Source organism: Biomphalaria glabrata, chromosome 8 (assembly GCF_947242115.1).
Source record: "Biomphalaria glabrata chromosome 8, xgBioGlab47.1, whole genome shotgun sequence".
Taxonomy (NCBI): domain Eukaryota; kingdom Metazoa; phylum Mollusca; class Gastropoda; family Planorbidae; genus Biomphalaria; species Biomphalaria glabrata.
In genome coordinates this window covers 13,829,019-13,850,574 of record NC_074718.1, presented here as the reverse complement: position 1 = coordinate 13,850,574, position 21,556 = coordinate 13,829,019, and the positions used below count along the sequence as shown (strand labels likewise).

General features: G+C 39.5%; 1 protein-coding gene across 1 annotated transcript in view; it reads left to right on the top strand.

Annotated features, from left to right (window-relative positions):
• Window positions 1-21,556, top strand: part of LOC106067466 (glutamate receptor 2-like) — a 265,994-nt gene that overhangs the window by 189,617 nt on the left and 54,821 nt on the right. Inside the window, exon 7 of the mRNA XM_056037759.1 lies at window positions 18,954-19,106. Coding sequence (XP_055893734.1) covers window positions 18,954-19,106 — 153 coding nt within the window. The remainder of the gene's footprint in view (window positions 1-18,953; window positions 19,107-21,556) is intronic.

Genomic DNA, 21,556 nt, shown 5'->3' with positions numbered 1-21,556 from the left:
AAATGTTTTTTTCTTGGGGATTTGAATAAGAGAATACCACTTTACAAAACAATTAGATCAATATTCATTATAAGGCATCAGTTAGGCCAGGTTCACATCTAACTTCATTTTTACCTATCCTTTGGTCTGCCGTACCGCTGGGGCACCACACAAGATCTGTTGACCTTTTTTCTCCATTATTTTCTGCCATTTGTCTTTGATAGAATTTCATTCCGATAATATTGAAACCTGCCTTTTTACCTGCCTAGGTGGACCGCTTCGGGGGCCGAATTTCAGTTTGTGTTTCCACACCAACTGTCTTTGTAACCTTGTTTAATTTTATTTTTTGTTCAGCATTTTTGTGGTTACGTCAGTTTCTTATACACAATAGAAAGGACAACTAAACCAAGTGAGGAAGGCGCAATGGTTATTAAATGTTCCTCAATATCTGCTTCACCGGAGCCAAAAGTTTTCATTTAAATTGTAGAGCGAAAACTGTGAAGTCCAACTGCAATGTTTTCCCCCGAAAGATTGGTTACATTACCATTGTTATACTCAACACTAAGGACAACAAACAGTGCGCTAAAGACTTCCGAGGGCGCTGTCGTTCTAACTGAATGATTAGTATCTCCACTTCACAGATGATATTGGTTACTTAGTGACAATTGTCAACAGGTCATTGCCTATATATTTGTTTTACTTTTTTTTTTTTTTACAAACACATTTCATTTATTCTAACTTTTGAAAAATAACGAATTTATAGTAATATTAACAATTAAAATGACATTCACAATTCAGTTACTCCAATCAATACACAATCATGCTTTCAATCAATCATCATAGCTTCAGAGATATTGTATTAGAAAATAAATTCGTCTTTGCATTTTATTCATACTTTCTAAGTAAAAAATTAACTTTACGAGCCAGCTACAATAGATAGTAGTTTTCCAACAAAAGGCCTATAACAATCCAGATTTTCCTATTAGATTTGCTATCGACAAAATATCGCTTTTGGTTGTTGTTTTAAGAGGTCGAGATAGATTTAGATCTATATTTGTATGCCAGTGACTATTAAAGTAAATTAAGTATTTGTACTTCTTGTTTTTGTAAAAATTCGACTTCTTGTTACATTTTTATTAAATGAAAGCTGGCAATGCCTTTTTTTTAATCGCGAGTAGGATTGGTGTTATCCAGACTGAATGCCACCCCGAAATGACAATTTTGTCTATTTATAAGTAGATTTGGATGAGTTTTCAGAAGATTTTAATAATTACAGGCGATGTCCATGACTTGTTCTTATATTTTGCTATTTCATGAGATTTCCAAGAACCCTTTAATAAGAAGTTAAAATGGTTTAATTTGATAATTTACACCTAGAATTAGCGCGGGGCCTATTAAAGTGCGGGACCCTCTGCGGCCGCATAGGTTGCAGTGGCCTAAGAACGGCCCTGCATAGCTTTCAAAGCCAAGATAGTAAATAGAACACTTGTCCAGAGCATTAGTTCCCTTAGAAATACTGAAGTTGAGTATATAGCTTTTACCTCAACAATAGAACTTGTGGAGAAGCCAATATTGGAATGAGTGTATTCAAACAACATGCACATGTTGACCAATGGTGAGATAGAATCACCACAAAACATTCAAAGTGGAAAAGATTGCATCAACTAACAAATATCTGAAGTTTGGCAGTTACTGTTCCTTCATATACACTCATAATACTTCATCTACACTTTCAACACAAAATAATATAAACAAATACTTTCTAGCAGCAATACTACTGCGTTCCTTAATAAGTTTTTTTTTTATTTAGTTCATTTCAACTTTCGTTGTTGTTGTTTTTTTAAACCAATTTAAACCTACGATATGTCCAATAAAAAGTTGAAAATTTAAGCAGGTCTTTAAAAGACTAGAAAGTTATTTAAGTTTCTAAGTTTCTGCATAAAATATTGAAGTATCCCATCCAATTGTATGTATGTATGTCTTTAGTAGGAAATATCAAATGATGCAACATCTCAAAGGTAAAACATGGACTAGTGTTTACTTTTAACGAAAACAAAATGGCAGAAAGACTTAAAAACATTGCGTCAGTATTCTAAAGAAGGATTCATCCAATCAAATCAATTGAAGGACAAACACGTCGGAGCAGTCCACGAATTTGCATACGCTACCGCTTCTTTTGTTTTGTCTATAAAAAACAACAACAGAAGTCATGTTCTAGAATTTACCCAATAAAACCTACTCAAGACCAAAGATACACATAAATGGACATCCCCTTAACGTGGTAGACCAATTCACATATCTAGGTAGCATGGTAGCGAATGGCGCCTCATTTTCAAAAGAAGTTGAAAACCGTCTGGCCAGGGCCAGAAGTGCTTTTGGACGTCTCCAAGAACGAGTGTGGCGACATAAGGCGCCCCTCCTGTCTACAAAAATCAGTGTCGACCAAGCAGTGGTTCTCTCAACCCCTGTATCTGAGACGTGGGTACTTTACAGAAAGAAAATCTTCTTGAACGCTATCACCAAGGTGATACCTGGAACGTGAACAGGTTTCTCGAAAACGGCTCAAAATATTTTCGTAGAAAGTCGACAGTTTGTGTATATCTTTGGGAAAAGAATAACTAGCTATTTAGCTACTTTGGGGAAACTTTAGTTTATTTGTTATAATATTTGTAAGTATAAAAAAAAAACAAATTTGTCTAGAGAAAATCTGTATCTTGAATAGTCTACGTCTTCAGGCATTTTCGCATGGACGCGATAAAAGAAACAATATTTTGTTTAAATCTAACTTTCATTAGTTATTAACAGCTAAATCATCTCTCTATAAGCTGTATTTAGGAGGAATAGTCTTTTTAAATGTATTTTTTTTTATTATATTTTTTTTTTTATTTAGCGTTTTAATTATTGTTAGTACACGGTTAAGACTAATTAGGTGAAATAATTTATCGCCCTCAAATTAGAGAACTAGTGAAGTTGAGTTAGTCAGACAGTCAACCAATGCTTTGACCTCTGTGAATTTAATAATTATAAGTCATTGTGTAGCTCAATAGGAGTTGTAGCCATTTGTGAGTAAGTAGTCCTATTGGATGTAAAGCCCTATGTTGATGTGTAGCTCTATGTCGCTACGTAGCTCTATGTCATCGTTGCTCAAAGTCAATGTATAGCTATTGGTCAATGTGTAACCTTTCGAAATGTGTAAACCAATGGGTATTTATAGCCCTAGATCAATGTGTAGTATTTGTTAATGTGTAGGCGAATGGGAATGTGTATCCCTAGGTCAATGTGTAGCCGTTTGTTAATATGTAGCCCTATGTCGACGTGTAGTCCCGTGAGTGTGTTGCCCTTAGCGTAAAAAGTCTAATTAAAGAAAACAATCGTTCGTTAGTCTGTAGAAAAAAGAAGAGAGATTGTGTTTATTTGTTTTTCAAAATATTCTAGCCGTATGTCAGAGAGGTCGCTTCTTACCAGATACCGTCTTTTCTTCCCTCATGGGAGCCGACGCTGTATTTATCACGGCTTGATAATTCAATTCATTATTCATAGCTCACAAATAATATTTCAGCCCGTCTCCACGAACACACACACACACATACACACGCACACACACACACACATTCAGTCATGTAGAGCAAACGATTCAACAACAAACATGTTTTCGGCTTTATTGTCGTAAGTTTACCCCCCTCAGTCCCCCCCCCCTTCCGGTCGGGACTTAAAGTACGACCTGGTAGGAATAAATTATGTCCAGTTAATTGCAAATGTAGCAGACAACATCAAGGCCCTGACATATAAAAGAATTATTGTTTTCATGGACAAGGTCAGGCAGCTTATTGGTTGTATGTTTGGCCTGTTCCATTTTTAAACGATGATCGTTTGAAGTAGTTTGTATTCGTATCATAAATGTGGTATCGCAAGTTTGTTTAAATTTACGTTTCACAACTGAGTTTGCAAATTTGATCTAGAAAACCGGAAGTATAGGAAAGTCACATGACTTCTTCTCTTCAGTTCTTTGTAAGAGTTTTTTTTTGTGTGTTTGTTTTTGTTTCTTAAATACAAATCTTTGTCTTGTCATGTGATAATTCTACGCCGAATATTTTTTATTCCTGTTAATTCGACTTTTCAATTGAGATTTTATCAATTGGTAATGCTGGTGAATAAGACAGTGGACGATTCCTTATATTCTTGTGTCACTATGTCTAAACTTCGCAACATCTGGTGGAAAGAAATGTTCCGTCAAAGCGAGACCACTCGGTATAGAAGGCCTGAACACTGACCTGCAACGTCACAACCTGTGGGCAAGTTAGGCCAATAGCTCGTTGCCACGTCACAGGTAGGACTGACGTGGTGTTGAGCTATTGGTCTCCACTGTCCATAGGTTGCCATGTTACAGGTCAATGTTAAGCTTACTATGGTCACGACTTGATAGACTACCTGTTTATTACGTTGGGATTGTAGATGGATAGCATTATGTAACAGAGCTGTACCATACTCCAACCTGTTTAGATTTGGTGTACATTACATTTCTGACAAGTGTCATGGTCTGCATCAAAACTAAAAATAAAATATTCGAGCCTTATGAGTGTTGATCCTCTACGGCAATAGTGGGCAGAGGCCTCGTAAAACTGGATAGCACAGCGTTTTCTATTATCTTAAAAAAATACAGACGTTACTTAAAAAAAAAGCGTGTTCCTAGGTCAATCTTGTCGTGCATTTTAATCAATGACTTAAATTCTGCCACGTCATTGGTTTTCCTCAGGTAAATCATTCCATGCTCTAATAGCGCTAGGGAAGAAGGAGAATTTCTACAAATTTGTCCTAGCATATGGAACAAGGAATGTGCTTTTATCTTTGTGTCTTTCTGAGTATTTTATTAAGTTTTGTTTGAATTTGAAGATTATTGTTCTGTGTTTATGTATAATTGCTACTTTACTTTTGAGTCTTCTATCCTGAAGGGTTTCTAAATTTAGTGAATTCGTTTGTTATGAATCTCACTGCTCTATTTTGTGTCTGTTCCAATTTCTAAATGTTTTCTTGAGTTCCAAACAGAGGATGCATATTCTATTTTGGCCTAACCAAAGTTAAACAACATTTTAGTTTTATGTTCTTATTTGCTTTATAGAAATTCCTTTAATAAACCCTAATCCTTTGTCAGACTTTTTAAATTAGTTTCATCAATATAGGGAGTCCATGACAGTTTTTCATTTATTATAACACCTAGGTATGAGTTTTTTAGTCTGTGCTATTGGTTTACCATGAATTAGATAGGTGACATTTTTAGCTGGAAGTAGTCTCTGTATCAAGATCACATGCTGTCTAGACAAATATTTGCTAGGATATCACTGTTACATCTAATAGGCACTTGCCGTTCCTTTAAAAGTTTAAATGCATCAGCTACGTGGAGATGGAGAAACTGGTGTGTAGGCGACATCGTTCCGACCAATGCTAATGCCCAGGCATTCATTTCATTTTTTAAGATGATCCAACGTCGCTTAGCAACCGAAGCAGGTCATATATCACTATTGCAGGATATTTTAAATACATTTCCAGTTTTCGTTTAACTTGTTATATTTGAGGTGGAATGAGTCAGACTCTGGGATTGAGTGTGTTTAATTTGTCAAGTAGACTGACGTCTTCCAAGTTTCGATGACGTAACAGAAAGATAACGCATTGGCCTGGAGGCGAGAGGTCGGCGCCGTTTTGGAAGGAATGGGTAGCTTTTGTAACCTTTAAATCTCAACTCCTTAAAGTAAGAATTAAAAAAAAAAAGACAAAAAGGAAAGGAAACAAACATTAGGTCTCACCAGCCACATGAAAAGACAATTTGGTCTCACCAGCCACATGAGGAGACACATTAGGTCTCACCAGCCACATGAGGAGACACATTAGGTCTCACCAGCCACATGAGGAGACACAAAACCCGGGTGCAAAGCCCTCATGACAAAGTTGGTCATCGAACCACGATGGACGAACTATAATAATAATAATTAGATATTTGTATCTATAGCGGACAAAACCATAACTAGAAAGGTTTTCTGTGTATCCGGTATGAAGGAGAAACAATGTGTTGATGAGCTTTGCTTTTGAAAAGTTATTGGATCATTTTGTATCCTTTTAGCACAGTTCCATTGAGCGTCCTTGACATTGGTTACTTTATTGTGAAAATTATAAATACAGGAGAAATTTAAATTGTTCCATGCTATGATATGCGGGCTTTTTTTTTTTCAGATAAATTCAAATCTATAAAAAAAAAATTCATTAATGTTTCAATGTAACTCTTAGAGCCAACATTTAAAAGAAATATAAGGGGAACTGTAAAAACTAGAACCAGGCAGAAGACATCAGAGTTGAGCGAGCAGTAGATCAAATGTGAACTGAGAGGAAGTCTGGGCTGGAATGATGGTGTTGAAAGTTTAATAGCTTTAATTGAGTTGACATTTATATGTTGTTTTTATTTTTACAAGTAATACGATAAGATTTTTTTTTTCATTACATTCAAATCATTAGTGTTGCGCCATCAGACTTTATTGTCAGAGAAACCAAAATCTAAACCTAAAATATGTTTTTTCTTTAATTGAACAAAAAGAAAAAAAATGGATTTCTGGTGTGGATATTTGTTCAGGAAAAATTTGTTATAATTTTTAATCTCTGTTTGTGTTTTTCTGTCTCTCTCTCTCTCTCTCTCTCCTTCTCTCTCTCTTCTCTCCTTCCCTCTTTCTCTCTCTATCTTTATCTCCCTCTCTCTCCCCTTCTCTATCTTTCTCCTTCTCTCTCTCTCCTTCTCTCTCCTCTGTCCTTGTCCCTCTCTCTCCCCCTCTCTCCCCCCCTCTCTCTCCTTCTCTCTCTCCTTCTCTCTCTCTCCTTCTCTCTCTCCTTCTCTCTCTTATTCACTCTCCTTCTGTCTCTCCCTTCTCTCTTTCCTTCTCTCTCTCTCTCCTTCTCTCTCTTCTGTCCTTTACACTCTCTCTCCCCCTCTCTCTCTCTTTCTCTCTCTCCTTCTCTCTCTCCTTCTCTCTCCTCTGTCCTTGTCCCTCTCTCTCTCCTTCTCTCTCATTCTCTCTCTCCTTCTCTCTCCTCTGTCCTTGTCCCTCTCTCTCCCCCTCTCTCTCTTCCCCTCTCTCCTTCTCTCTCTCCTTCTCTCTCTCCTTCTCTCTCTCTCCTTCTCTCTCCTCTGTCCTTGTCCCTCTCTCCCTCCCCCTATTCTCTCATTCTCTCTCTCTCCTTCTCTCTCTCTCCTTCTCTCTCCTCTCTCTTTGTCCCTCTCTCTCCCCCTCTCTCTCTCCTTCTCTCTCTCTCCTTCTCTCTCTCCTTCTCTCTCTCTCTCCTTCTCTCTCCTCTGTCCTTGTCCCTCTCTCCCCCTCTCTCTCTCCTTCTCTCTCTCTCCTTCTCTATCTCTCCTTCTCTCTCTCTCCTTCTCTCTCCTCTCTTTTTGTCCCTCTTTCTCTCTCCTTCTCTCTCTCTCCTTCTCTCTCCTCTGTCCTTGTCCCTCTCTCCCCCTCTTTCTCTCCTTCTCTATCTCTCATTCTCTCTCTCCTTCTCTCTCTCTCCTTCTCTTTCCTCTCTCTTTGTCCCTCTCTCTCCCCCTCTCTCCTTTTCTCTCTCTCCTTCTCTCTCCTCTCTCTTTGTCCCTCTCTCTCCTTCTCTCTCTCTCTCTCATTCTTTTTATCCTACTCCGTCCCTGACTATCTCATGTTTTATTATCAAAACTTTAACGCAGTGTTTATTAGCTTGAATTGACAAACAAAGGGGAAGTCATCCATTAAACACGCTAATGTCTCTTGTCTCCCTTACCGAATGCTTTTCTTTACGTTGGACCATAAAACCAATTAATTCAATTTTATGCAAACTGTTTCCTTCCGACCGTGTCAGTCAATTCTCACTACAGATTTAAACCATTTTTTAAATTTAATTTTTGTGTTGTTTTAAAGTCGTAATATCTGCACGCTGATGTGGCATGAATTGCTTCTCAAACTGTAGGGCACTACACCCTCTAGTGTCTATCTGACACGGTTTATGTAGAGTACCAGATGAGACTACGTGTCCTGGGACGGTGTAACAGCCAGTGTACTCGATGCTACGATGAGATTGTGTTGATCAAACAATGAGTTTCTGATGTTCGATTTCGTATAGTTATCTCCTGTAAGTAAATTACTGAACACTCAAATTATATCGCGATGCCGGAGTTACATATCTAAACTATAAATTCGAAATTGAGAGTTGCAAAAAGAATCCTATTAATAATATACAAACTTTATAAATATACAATACAATTTAATGAGACTCATTAACTTCCGTCGTTCAAGTCCCCAGACTATTGACGCCATCTCCGTTCTCCCGTCTTTTGGAACCGACCAATCTCCTTTCGCGCGTTTGGAATTTCTCAACCACTCCTTCTATGGTATGGAGTTGTAAGCATTAACATGCCGCCATGAGATTGTGCATTTCAATAATTACTACATTAAAAGTACGCTATTATCATTATGAAATACATTAAATTACAAAATAAAACACGGTCCAACGGATTCTCATATATGACCTTTCATGACCTTTCATTCATTAACTAGATCGATTCATCAAGCACAATTAAAGAAAACTTAAATACGTCTGGTCTACGCCAATGCGATTTATAGAGTCTTTCCGTCTTTATTATGCCAGAATTCAAATTTCTTCTGAGTGACGCGTCATCGTTACGTTCATGTTGTGTGAGTCGAGACTGTGACCTATTTCGACCAGTTTCTAGAAGCCCAGGTCAGGTCAGAGATGACTAGAGTAAACAAGTTAATTTTAGTTTTAGTTTATTTTAGTCATCCAATTATGTTTAAGCACTTGCGGGTCCATTAGTTGAAGTTATACTAGTCAATTTGTTATTGAATTGAGAATCTACTTATGTGTGTGTAATTTGAAGAAGTTAATTAAAGAAGTTAAAAGAGAACACAGATGTTTGTTTAGTGTATTATCAATGTATTCATATAATCTACGGCGTGTGAGGATCCTGGTTAATCAACTATTAATATAAGAAGCATTACCAGGAAATAAATAAACAAGAGTATCAAACTTATTGTTTTAAATTCCTGATCTAATGCCCTGGAAGGTCTCTAACACTTCAGTGTCGGTCAGTTTAGTTATGTCTCTCACACTTCAGTGTTGGTCAGTTTATTTATGTCTCTCACACTTCAGTGTCGGTCAGTTTATTTATGTCTCTCACACTTCAGTGTCGGTCAGTTTATTTATGTCTCTCACACTTCAGTGTTGGTCAGTTTATTTATGTCTCTCACACTTCAGTGTCGGTCAGTTTAGTTATGTCTCTCACACTTCAGTGTTGGTCAGTTTATTTATGTCTCTCACACTTCAGTGTCGGTCAGTTTAGTTATGTCTCTCACACTTCAGTGTCGGTCAGTTTATTTATGTCTCTCACACTTCAGTGTTGGTCAGTTTATTTATGTCTCTCACACTTCAGTGTCGGTCAGTTTATTTATGTCTCTCACACTTCAGTGTCGGTCAGTTTAGTTATGTCTCTCACACTTCAGTGTTGGTCAGTTTAGTTATGTCTCTCACACTTCAGTGTCGGTCAGTTTAGTTATGTCTCTCACACTTCAGTGTCGGTCATTTTATTTATGTCTCTCACACTTCAGTGTCGGTCAGTTTAGTTATGTCTCTCACACTTCAGTGTTGGTCAGTTTATTTATGTCTCTCACACTTCAGTGTTGGTCAGTTTATTTATGTCTCTCACACTTCAGTGTCGGTCAGTTTATTTATGTCTCTCACACTTCAGTGTCGGTCAGTTTAGTTATGTCTCTCACACTTCAGTGTTGGTCAGTTTAGTTATGTCTCTCACACTTCAGTGTCGGTCAGTTTAGTTATGTCTCTCACACTTCAGTGTCGGTCATTTTATTTATGTCTCTCACACTTCAGTGTTGGTCAGTTTAGTTATGTCTCTCACACTTCAGTGTCGGTCAGTTTAGTTATGTCTCTCACACTTCAGTGTTGGTCAGTTTAGTTATGTCTCTCACACTTCAGTGTCGGTCAGTTTATTTATGTCTCTCACACTTCAGTGTTGGTCAGTTTATTTATGTCTCTCACACTTCAGTGTTGGTCAGTTTATTTATGTCTCTCACACTTCAGTGTCGGTCAGTTTATTTATGTCTCTCACACTTCAGTGTTGGTCAGTTTAGTTATGTCTCTCACACTTCAGTGTTGGTCAGTTTATTTGACATGGCCAGGAGAATGACATTTTGAAGCTCAGAATGTAGGAAAACATTTAAAGCAGAGTATGCTAAAGGGCAAATTTTTGGACGTCACTAGTGACTGTTTGAGAAACACTGATTTAGTGCATCGAAAAATTCGCCTAATATGTACAGGGAAACTACAAACGTTGATTTCATGGATTGGGAATGATTAATGTTAATGGCAGACACAGTGTATATTAATGACATTGGTTTCATTGTGAAATAAGAATGGTATTTAATACACGAGCAACTTTATTATATATATATATGTTTTTTTGGAAGGTCATTGGGAGCTGTATTACGAACCAAGAAAATGTTTGCAAATAAAAGATTATGAGGTTGGAGGAAGCAATGGTCTTAAGATGCTAACTGACAAATTTCTTTTTTTTTGCTTGTTTTTTTCTAAAAAGGGTTTGTAAAGTTTCAAAGAACTAGTTTTCTATAAAAATTACGAATCCATTTTCTTTTTTTCAATCAGACTAGGAAGCTAGCAAATATTTTCTTTTTCTTCAATATTTTTATTTGAAAGACCAAGGGAGATAATCCATAACTTCCAGGCAAATAGTAAATGCATTACGCGCTCCTTCATCAAGGGATATAACTCTCAATCACTGCCGTAAACAGGCCGCCATTACTTTACGGCACTAAAAGCCTGATTCATCTTATTTCTGTTATTTCTTTTGCTGCCCAGCGCGTCGCTTTACCAAACAGGCGGGAAAACATTGAGTGAGTCGACTTCTGCTCCTCTTCACTTCTGTAACTTTCCCATTTTCAAAAATTTTCTTTCAAAGAAACAAAAAAAGTGGGGAATCGGAAATATGAGGAAAGAAGAATGCCCACTTTTTATTATGTTTACAACGTGGTGGCCCTCCCCAAAGAAAATATATTTCTAGTAGAAAAGTTCGAAGTCTAGTAGGAAATGTGTTTTCGACATTGTATGTTAACGTCTTTTTTTGTTGTTCGAAAGCGATGAGGCGAATTATATTTTACTATACAACTTTAATAAACGTGAACAAACATCTTGATTAAATACAATTTACTGTAACTTTGATTAACACCATACATACAGATATGACTTGAAAGAAACTAGTAAAATGATATTTATAATTATGTAAATATCACTACAAAACCACGCAATGTCTATTTCAAGTCTGATAGAAAAAATTTCGTTCAACTTTTACATCAGTCATTTTTAGGGGCCCCGAAAGGGGAATAGACGCTATTAGTTTTGTGTGGTCTGTCTGTCATTCAAAGTTCTGATGCAACGGCTACTTTTTGCGCATTGGTACAAAAAAATTTGCATCTAAGGTCACAATGGAAAAAGTGTCGATGGATCTTTATAAAATATATTTTCCATTTACTAACTAAATGGTGAAATAGTTACTATTTGTTTATGTTTGTGTAACGTCGTGAGAATGTGTTCACAACATTGATCTAGTGTGCTACTGTCCAAGTCTCTTTCGTCAGTTCATGTGTCGTTCTAGTTTAATAAAGCCTTGTTTTAGGTTACTCTTCAGAGTTCCTTTATTTCTTATTACAATTTATTAAACTAGAAATTTTCAATTCCATGGATCTATGTGCCTCACGTATCTTTTTTGGATTTTCGTTCAACACTATTCTCAGTCTGTAAGTAAAAGTAGTAATACAAATGGAACGTCTATTTAGGCCAAAAGAGCTGGACATAGAGCCTAGCTCGCCATCGGCTGCCGAGAAGTGGCTGCACTGGCTCAGAACATTTGAGAATTTCATCTCCTCAGTCTCTCACTGCGAGATTGACAAAAAGAAATTACTGGAAAACTACGTTTCTTCGAGCGTATTTCAGTACATAAGTGAGTGTACCACGTTCGATGAATCAATCAAAGTTCTACAAAATGTCTACGTGAAGCCTAAAAGCGAAATTTTTGCACGGCACATGATAACTCTTTGTCGACAAGAGAACGGACAAACCGTTGACTCCTTCCTACTTAAGCTTAAAAGTATGGCCAAAGACTGTGACTTCAAAGCTGTCACCGCTGAAGAACACAGAGATATCTTCGTAAGAGACGCCTTCATTACTGGACTGGCTTCAAACAGCATAAGGCTGCGACTCTTAGAGAAATCTACTCTAACTCTACAGTGCGCCTATGAAGAGGCAAGACAACTTGAATATGCCCATAACCATGCCATGGCGTATAACATCTGCTCTGAAACTCCCTGTGGAGCTAGCGCCGACGAGGAGAGCCTTTCTCCAACGACAAAAGTAGAACACGAGGTGAGTGCGGCGACTAGTAAAAGATGTTTCTTTTGTGGAAACAGCCCACATCAACGCTTTAGATGTCCGGCCCGTGACGCTACATGCAACCTGTGCGGTAAGAGGGGCCATTTCCAGAAAGTCTGTAGATCGACCAGACAGACACTCAAATATATAACCTCAGCCATAGTGAAAGCAGATGATGAGACGTCTCGGACTACAACCATTGGATCTTCCTGGGCATCGACACCAGCGTCCGGTCTTACTAAATCTACTATTTCAATACTCGTCAATGGAGTACCATTGAAGGCTCTCGTAGATACGGGGAGCAGTGAAAGCTATATATCTTCTTCAATTGCTAAAAGGTACAAATGGAAATTAGAAACGTCCAGAAACAGAATCTACATGGCCTCTACACATCTTTCTCGCACTACTCACGGCCATATTTTCGCTAAAATAAAGTACAAAGATGAACAATATGAAAGTGTTAAGCTCTCACTACTAGATGGACTAGTATCTGATGTAATCTTGGGGCTAGATTTCATCAGCCAGCACGAAAAACTGATGATCCCATTTGAGGGAAAACGAAGCACTCTCCAGGTCTGTACGCTGAAAGCTGCACGAGTTGAAGCCCCTCGCCTCTTCACTAATCTTGCTCCTAACTGCCATCCCATAGCCACTAAATCTAGAAAATATTCTATGCCTGACTCCAAATTCATTCAAACTGAAATCAAGAGACTTCTATCTGACAAAATTATTGAGCCTTCCACGTCCCCGTGGCGAGCCCAGATAATTGTAACAACGAATGAAAGGCACAAAAAGAGAATGGTTATCGACTATAGCCAAACCATCAATCGATTCACTTACCTCGACGCGTATCCCGTGCCAAAAGTTGATGAACTGGTGCAGGAAATATCTAAATACTCAATGTACAGTACATTTGACCTCAAAAGCGCTTACCACCAGATACCTATCAGGGATGATGAAAAGCAGTACACGGCGTTCGAGGCTGGCGGAAAGCTTTATCAGTTTTGCCGCATTCCTTTTGGAGTGACAAACGGAGTCGCCGCATTTCAAAGGACGATCAACACAATAATTGAGGAGGCAGGGCTACAGGACACGTTCCCTTACGTGGATAACGTTACCATCTGCGGACTTGACTCCATTAGCCACGACCAGAATCTACAGAGATTTCTCAATGCCGCTAAAAAGTACGGTATCACCTTTAACAATGATAAAAGTGCTATTGCGACTAATAAAGTATGCCTCCTAGGCTACGAAATCTCACAAGGGCAATTAAGACCAGACCCCGAAAGATTTCAAGCATTGAGAAACCTACCTCCACCACAAGACATGAAATCACAAAAGCGGGTGATTGGACTACTGTCCTATTATTCTCAATGGATCCCAAATTTCTCCAACAAGATCCATTTATTGGTGAACAACAAAGCCTTTCCTCCCCCTGAACAAGTACAACAAGCTTTTAAACAGCTAAAACACGAACTTGAAAACGCTGCTGTGTCGACGATAGACTACAATCGACCACTAACAGTCGAAACAGATGCCTCTGACATCGCGATTGCCGCCACTCTTAATCAAGACGGCCGTCCTGTCGCCTTCTTTTCAAGAACACTCACTAATAGTGAACGCAGACACTCGGCAGTGGAAAAGGAAGCATACGCTATCGTAGAAGCCCTGAGAAAATGGCAACATTACCTTATCAGTAGACCCTTAACATTGGTTACAGATCAACGCTCAGTGTCTTTTATGTTTGACCAGCAGAACAAGGGCAAGATCAAAAACGAAAAGATTCAAAGATGGCGACTGGAGCTTAGTTGTTTCCAATATGACGTCGTATATCGACCCGGGAAACAAAACGCTGCGGCGGATACCTTTTCAAGGAACCACTTTGCGTCAGCAATGACTGGAGAAGACCTCAAACTGTTACACAACAACCTCTGTCACCCAGGGGTCACGAGACTCCTCCATTTCGTTCGGACTAAGAACTTACCTTTTTCCTGCGAGGACGTCCGCAAAGTGGTAAACCAATGTAAAACTTGCGCTGAACTGAAGCCTAGATTCTTCAAACAGTTTTCAGGCACCCTCATCAAGGCTACCCAACCATTTCAGAGAGTAAGCATTGATTTTAAGGGGCCACTCCCATCTGCTACTCACAACAAATACTTATTAACAATGGTGGATGAGTACTCACGCTTCCCATTTGCCTACCCATGTCCCGATATGTCCTCATCTACTGTCATAAAGTGTTTAAATCAGCTGTTTTCCTTAGTTGGGATGCCAGAGTACGTCCATTCTGACAGAGGTACGTCCTTTATGTCGAGGGAGGTGCAATCCTTTCTGCACGAGAGGGGAATAGCTACAAGTAGAACAACAGCCTTTAATCCTTCAGGAAACGGACAAATTGAACGACTAAACAAAACTCTATGGAACGCTGTTACTTTAGCACTGAAAGACCTCGATCTCCCGATCTCAAGATGGGAGCTTGTCTTGAACCAGGCCCTATACTCGATTAGATCATTACTATCTACGGCAACAAACGAAACTCCACATGAGAGAGTTTTCCGGTTCAACCGGAAATCCTCCTTCGGGATATCTATCCCCACTTGGCTATCTAGCCCAGGTCGAGTGTTGCTGAGAAGAGAGAACCGATCTTCAAAGTATGATCCTCTCTCGGAGGAAGTCGAATTGCTGATGTGTAACCCCCAATATGCCGTCGTACGGTTGCCCAGCGGTAAAGAGGAGACGGTCTCTCTAAGACGCTTGGCTCCCACCCCCTCCCCATCCACAACAACAAGTGAACCTTCGTTCTTCCCTCAGGGTGAGGATAATGAATATCCTCCAGAAACTCAAAACACGGAAGTACCAGCCAACACCCCTACGGTGATACAAGAAAGGAAAGAACCCCTGGTAGGCTCTGAGGACCTCCGAGCGCTTCCTCTTGAAAATACCCCACTTGACGCTCAGGAACTCACTAGTGACTCCCAAACTGTAGAACAGGATAGTCAACCCCGTTACAACTTAAGAGAGAGAAGAACCAGACCGAACTATAGAGTCTAGAGTTGTTTCTTTATTGCACTACCTATGTTCTACATAAACTGGCATTGTTTATCTCTTGCTACTGATACTAGAGTTTACTTTTCACTTACTTACGTACATGTCTACTTACTACACTATTTGTTAATACTTAAAACAGAAACTAGTAATTGTTTATAAGTCATACAACAGATACTGGTTTTTAGGTTTCTTTGTATCACCATTTATTAATGTTTACAAGAGAAATTAATATTTCGACACTGTTTATTGATCTATTGTATTACATGCACTGGCATTCTCTTTTTATTTATGCTATTGGCCTACTATATTACTATACTTGCTATTTTAATTCTAGGCGGGGTGAATGTGGTGAAATAGTTGCTATTTGTTTATGTTTGTGTAACGTCGTGAGAATGTGTTCACAACATTGATCTAGTGTGCTACAGTCCAAGTCTCTTTCGTCAGTTCATGTGTCGTTCTAGTTTAATAAAGCCTTGTTTTAGGTTACTCTTCAGTGTTCCTTTATTTCTTATTACACTCATTGAATGGAATTCTGATTCAAATGTTGTTTTCAAAAAGAATTGCTATACAAACTTCGTTTGAGTTGTGAGTTTAAAAATAATGAACTACTTTTTCATCGCGCAGTTTTGATGTATCCACATGATACACTTGACAACCATCTAAATTAGACAAAATAGAGGCCAGATGTAGATCTAGATTTAGATTTAAATGTATTAAACAATTTTACAATTATAATCTATTAAGGAAATAACGTATCTTCTTACAGCTTAGGGGGTGAAGATTTATTTATTATGTAAAGAGTAGCATCACATTAAGAAGTGAATCTGATGCGAACAACACAGTTTCCTATTACACAGTAGTAGGCCTACTAATCCTGATCATAAAATTGGCATAGCTCTAGACTCTGGATCTAGTAATGGTCCTCATTCACCAATCGTAAACAAAAACACTTAGTCACGTGATAATATTGATAAAACTAAAAAAAACTTTCACGTGATAGCCATTGTGTATTAAAAAAATTAGATCGTAATTTGTATAGAAGAGATTGAGAATCACGTGGCTAAATGTTGTTTGTTTACGATTGGTGAATGAGGTCCATTTTAAGATTACACGTGTAAAATCAAACGAATTCTAGTCTAGATCTAGATTCTATTTCTAGATTCTAGATCCAGTCTAGATTCTAGTCTAGATTATAGATGTAGGCCTAGTCTGGATTCTAGATTTAGTCTTAGATCTAGATATAGAGTATATTAATCTATATACTATATAGTTGTATACCTGTTTTTATTTCTAATTACTCAAGACCATCTCGTGGTTTTATCAGAAGCTCCTCAGCCTACACAACCAAAAACATCCGTTCCACTTTCTTCATGGTTACATTATAAACATATACATACATGCCGTAACGCCTGCCCTTGCTGACCTGCAGGAGTTTCAATAGGAAGTAACAATCTTCAGGTCCCTGAAAAATCCCCAGTGTATCTCTCGTTAAGCTCCAATACATTTCACATTAACCTTTAAAGTATCTCTCAATAAGCTTCAATTTATCTACCATTTAGTTCCATTGTATTTCACACTATGCTCCAATGTATCTTTCATTAAGCTCCTTTGTATCTATACTTAAACTCCTATGTCTATCCTTTTTTGACAACAAATCTGTATGGTATTGCTTTAATCTGTATAAATCATTAGAAATCATTTAGTTAAAAAAAACTTATTGTAAGATTAATTCAAAATAATTGAAGCAATTGTAATCAATATAGCAATTTGTTGTTATTGTTGTTGTTTTAATTTAACTTGTAATATGTTATCTGTACTACAAATGTAAAACACTTACGAAATAGCGCGACACGGAGTCTAACAATATTCGTCTCTTGGGCGCTAATTGGCAACTAGATTTATCGTTGTTTTTTTTTTGTTTTCTTTTAATTATCTTTTAATACGGATAAATTATTTCTATACACTCAAAATGTATCCACCCTAACACACACACACACACGCACGAACATTAATACTGAAGAACACACACACAAACCGAAGCAGGATTATTTGGTGCTGCCGTTTAGAAACAGTGGTCGTTTAGAGATTCATAGTGTCATTGATTCGCAGAAACTCGAGTCTGGTCTCCTAGGTATATGTATCATGTAGACATATCTATTGTTTTAACCGCAGTGTTCAAACTGAACAGGTTAAGCTTTAATGTTTGAATCAGTCAAATTAAAGATTCACCCCCAATAAAGTGAATGTACTTGCGAGTCTATGGACCGAAAGTCACGTCCAGTTTCAATGACACGAGGCTCGAATGTCAGAAATTTATTTGGCGCAATGTTTAAACAATTTTCGGTACCATCCCCTTAGAATAATTTTGGCGCTTGCCGTTTTTTGTAGTTTTTTTTTTGCTCGGGATTTATTTGCGATCAATACTTTAGACTCACTATTTGTGTTTATTTTTGTATGTTTCAAGTAAATAAAGTAAAATACAATTTTTTAGGCCTGAGTGCCATGTGACATACGATGTACAGGCTGACAAAGGCTTTAGGTAACCAACACAATGACGAGTCTTACCTTTCCAAACTACTAGGTAACATATTAGAGGCGGGAGGGGGAGGGGACACAGATACGTGCTAAAAACCCCAAAATTTAAATTTCTAGATTTGCTTGGAGTCGAACCCCAGACTTCTCAGTTTAGAAGCCAAGATCGTAATATATTTCATGTGCCGTTTTTAGCACTTTCACCGTTATATTAAACCTAATCGAAGGTGATATCAAAGGATGATGTATTGCTGCGATTTCCCAGATTACAAACCATATAATTAACTTAGATGTAACATAAGTTCATTAGTCATTATTCTCATTATAGAAATAGCACTTCCGAGATTGTCATGCGCACATGAAATATGTGTAGGGAAGCCATGTGACTTTTCCTGAATCAAATTAATTGTGTGTGAGTGAGTGTGTTTTCTGTTTGTTAGTTTCCATTTCGATTTAATAGTTCCGGTTCAGAGTTGAAAGACATTTTCTTTAAATAAATATAGTGTGGATAGTTTAATTATAGCTCTCCACTCTGTACAAAGAATTTTTTGAATACAATTTTGGAAAGTTTTATTGAAAAATAAGGTTGTGATTTAGAAAGACAAAGAGTGATGTTTGCTATGAAATTAGTGTTAAATAAAAAGTAACTGAGATTAAAAAAAATAATAACGCATGAACGGATGAATAGAGAGACCACGCTAACTTATGACGGCTTTTTCCTTCTTGGGGGCTGCTAAAAATACATTTTAAAACTATTACAAAATTATTTGCAATAAAGATCTGACCATTATCTCATTAAATGAAGACACAAAAGAAACTTCCGGCATTTAGTTCTCTGGTCATTATATGACGTCATCTTCATTATTGTTGTTACCTGCCCCTGTTGTTTTAAATAATTTTTTTTTTTTTCTTTTCAGTATGTCGACTCACTGGATCTTCACTCTTTCCTCTACGGAGGTGTGAACGTTACCGGCTTCCGGCTTCCTATCGATCCGGCGGAAGTGACGACATTCATGCCACGAGCGACAACTCCAGCTTCCGGGCCCCCTACTGCCGCACCTAAGATTTCCGTACGTGCTGTTGTGTTTGTCTTTGGCTTTGTTAAAATGTTGTTAGTGGCGACCACGTAGTGAGGGGAGGAGAGGCTCATTTAGACAGCATGTGTGTGTGTCTGTTGGGAGAGGAGAGGCTCATTTAGACAGCGTGTGTGTCTGTTGGGAGAGGAGAGGCTCATTTAGACAGCGTGTGTGTGTGTCTGTTGGGAGAGGAGAGGCTCATTTAGACAGCGTGTGTGTGTGTCTGTTGGGAGAGGAGAGGCTCATTTAGACAGCGTGTGTGTGTGTCTGTTGGGATAGGAGAGGCTCATTTAGACAGCGTGTGTGTGTGTCTGTTGGGAGAGGAGAGGCTCATTTAGACAGGACAGCGTGTGTGTGTGTCTGTTGGGAGAGGAGAGGCTCATTTAGACAGCGTGTGTGTGTGTGTCTGTTGGGGGAGGAGAGGCTCATTTAGACAGCGTGTGTGTGTGTCTGTTGGGAGAGGAGATGCTCATTTAGACAGCGTGTGTGTGTGTCTGTTGGGAGAGGAGAAGCTCATTTAGACAGCGTGTGTGTGTGTCTGTTGGGAGAGGAGAGGCTCATTTAGACAGCGTGTGTGTGTCTGTTGGGAGAGGCTCATTTAGACAGCGTGTGTGTGTCTGTTGGGAGAGGAGATGCTCATTTAGACAGCGTGTGTGTGTGTCTGTTGGGAGAGGAGAAGCTCATTTAGACAGCGTGTGTGTGTGTCTGTTGGGAGAGGAGAGGCTCATTTAGACAGCGTGTGTGTGTCTGTTGGGAGAGGCTCATTTAGACAGCGTGTGTGTGTCTGTTGGGAGAGGAGAGGCTCATTTAGACAGCGTGTGTGTGTGTCTGTTGGGAGAGGAGATGCTCATTTAGACAGCGTGTGTGTGTGTCTGTTGGGAGAGGAGAAGCTCAGACAGCGTGTGTGTGTGTCTGTTGGGAGAGGAGAGGCTCATTTAGACAGCGTGTGTGTGTGTGTCTGTTGGGAGAGGAGAGGCTCATTTAGACAGCGTGTGTGTGTGTGTCTGTTGGGAAAGGAGAGGCTCAGACAGCGTGTGTGTGTGTCTGTTGGGAGAGGAGATGCTCATTTAGACAGCGTGTGTGTGTGTGTCTGTAGGGAGAGGAGAAGCTCATTTAGACAGCGTGTGTGTGTGTCTGTTGGGAGAGGAGAGGCTCATTTAGACAGCGTGTGTGTGTGTCTGTTGGGAGAGGAAATGCTCATTTAGACAGCGTGTGTGTGTGTCTGTTGGGAGAGGAGAAGCTCAGACAGCGTGTGTGTGTGTCTGTTGGGAGAGGAGAGGCTCATTTAGACAGAGTGTGTGTGTGTCTGTTGGGAGAGGAGAGGCTCATTTAGACAGCGTGTGTGTGTGTCTGTTGGGAGAGGAGATGCTCATTTAGACAGCGTGTGTGTGTGTGTCTGTTGGGAGAGGAGAAGCTCATTTAGACAGCGTGTGTGTGTGTCTGTTGGGAGAGGAGAGGCTCATTTAGACAGCGTGTGTGTGTCTGTTGGGAGAGGCTCATTTAGACAGCGTGTGTGTGTCTGTTGGGAGAGGAGAGGCTCATTTAGACAGCGTGTGTGTGTGTCTGTTGGGAGAGGAGATGCTCATTTAGACAGCGTGTGTGTGTGTCTGTTGGGAGAGGAGAGGCTCATTTAGACAGCGTGTGTGTGTGTGTCTGTTGGGAGAGGAGAAGCTCATTTAGACAGCGTGTGTGTGTGTCTGTTGGGAGAGGAGAGGCTCATTTAGACAGCGTGTGTGTGTGTCTGTTGGGAGAGGAGATGCTCATTTAGACAGCGTGTGTGTGTGTCTGTTGGGAGAGGAGAAGCTCATTTAGACAGCGTGTGTGTGTGTCTGTTGGGAGAGGAGATGCTCATTTAGACAGCGTGTGTGTGTGTCAGGTGGGAGAGGAGAGGCTCAGACAGCGTGTGTGTGTGTCTGTTGGGAGAAGAGAGGCTCATTTAGACAGCGTGTGTGTGTGTCTGTTGGGAGAGGAGAGGCTCAGACAGCGTGTGTGTGTGTGTGTCTGTTGGGAGAGGAGAGGCTCATTTAGACAGCGTGTGTGTGTGTCTGTTGGGAGAGGAGAGGCTCATTTAGACGGCGTGTGTGTGTGTCTGTTGGGAGAGCAGAGGCTCATTTAGACAGCGTGTGTGTGTGTGTCTGTTGGGGGAGGAGAGGCTCATTTAGACAGCGTGTGTGTGTGTCTGTTGGGAGAGGAGAGGCTCATTTAGACAGCGTGTGTGTGTGTCTGTTGGGAGAGGAGAGGCTCAGACAGCGTGTGTGTGTGTGTGTCTGTTGGGAGAGGAGAGGCTCATTTAGACAGCTTGTGTGTGTGTGTCTGTTGGGAGAGGAGAGGCTCAGACAGCGTGTGTGTGTGTCTGTTGGGAGAGGAGAGGCTCATTTAGACAGCGTGTGTGTGTGAGTCAGGTGGGAGAGGAGAGGCTCATTTATACAGCGTGTGTGTGTGTC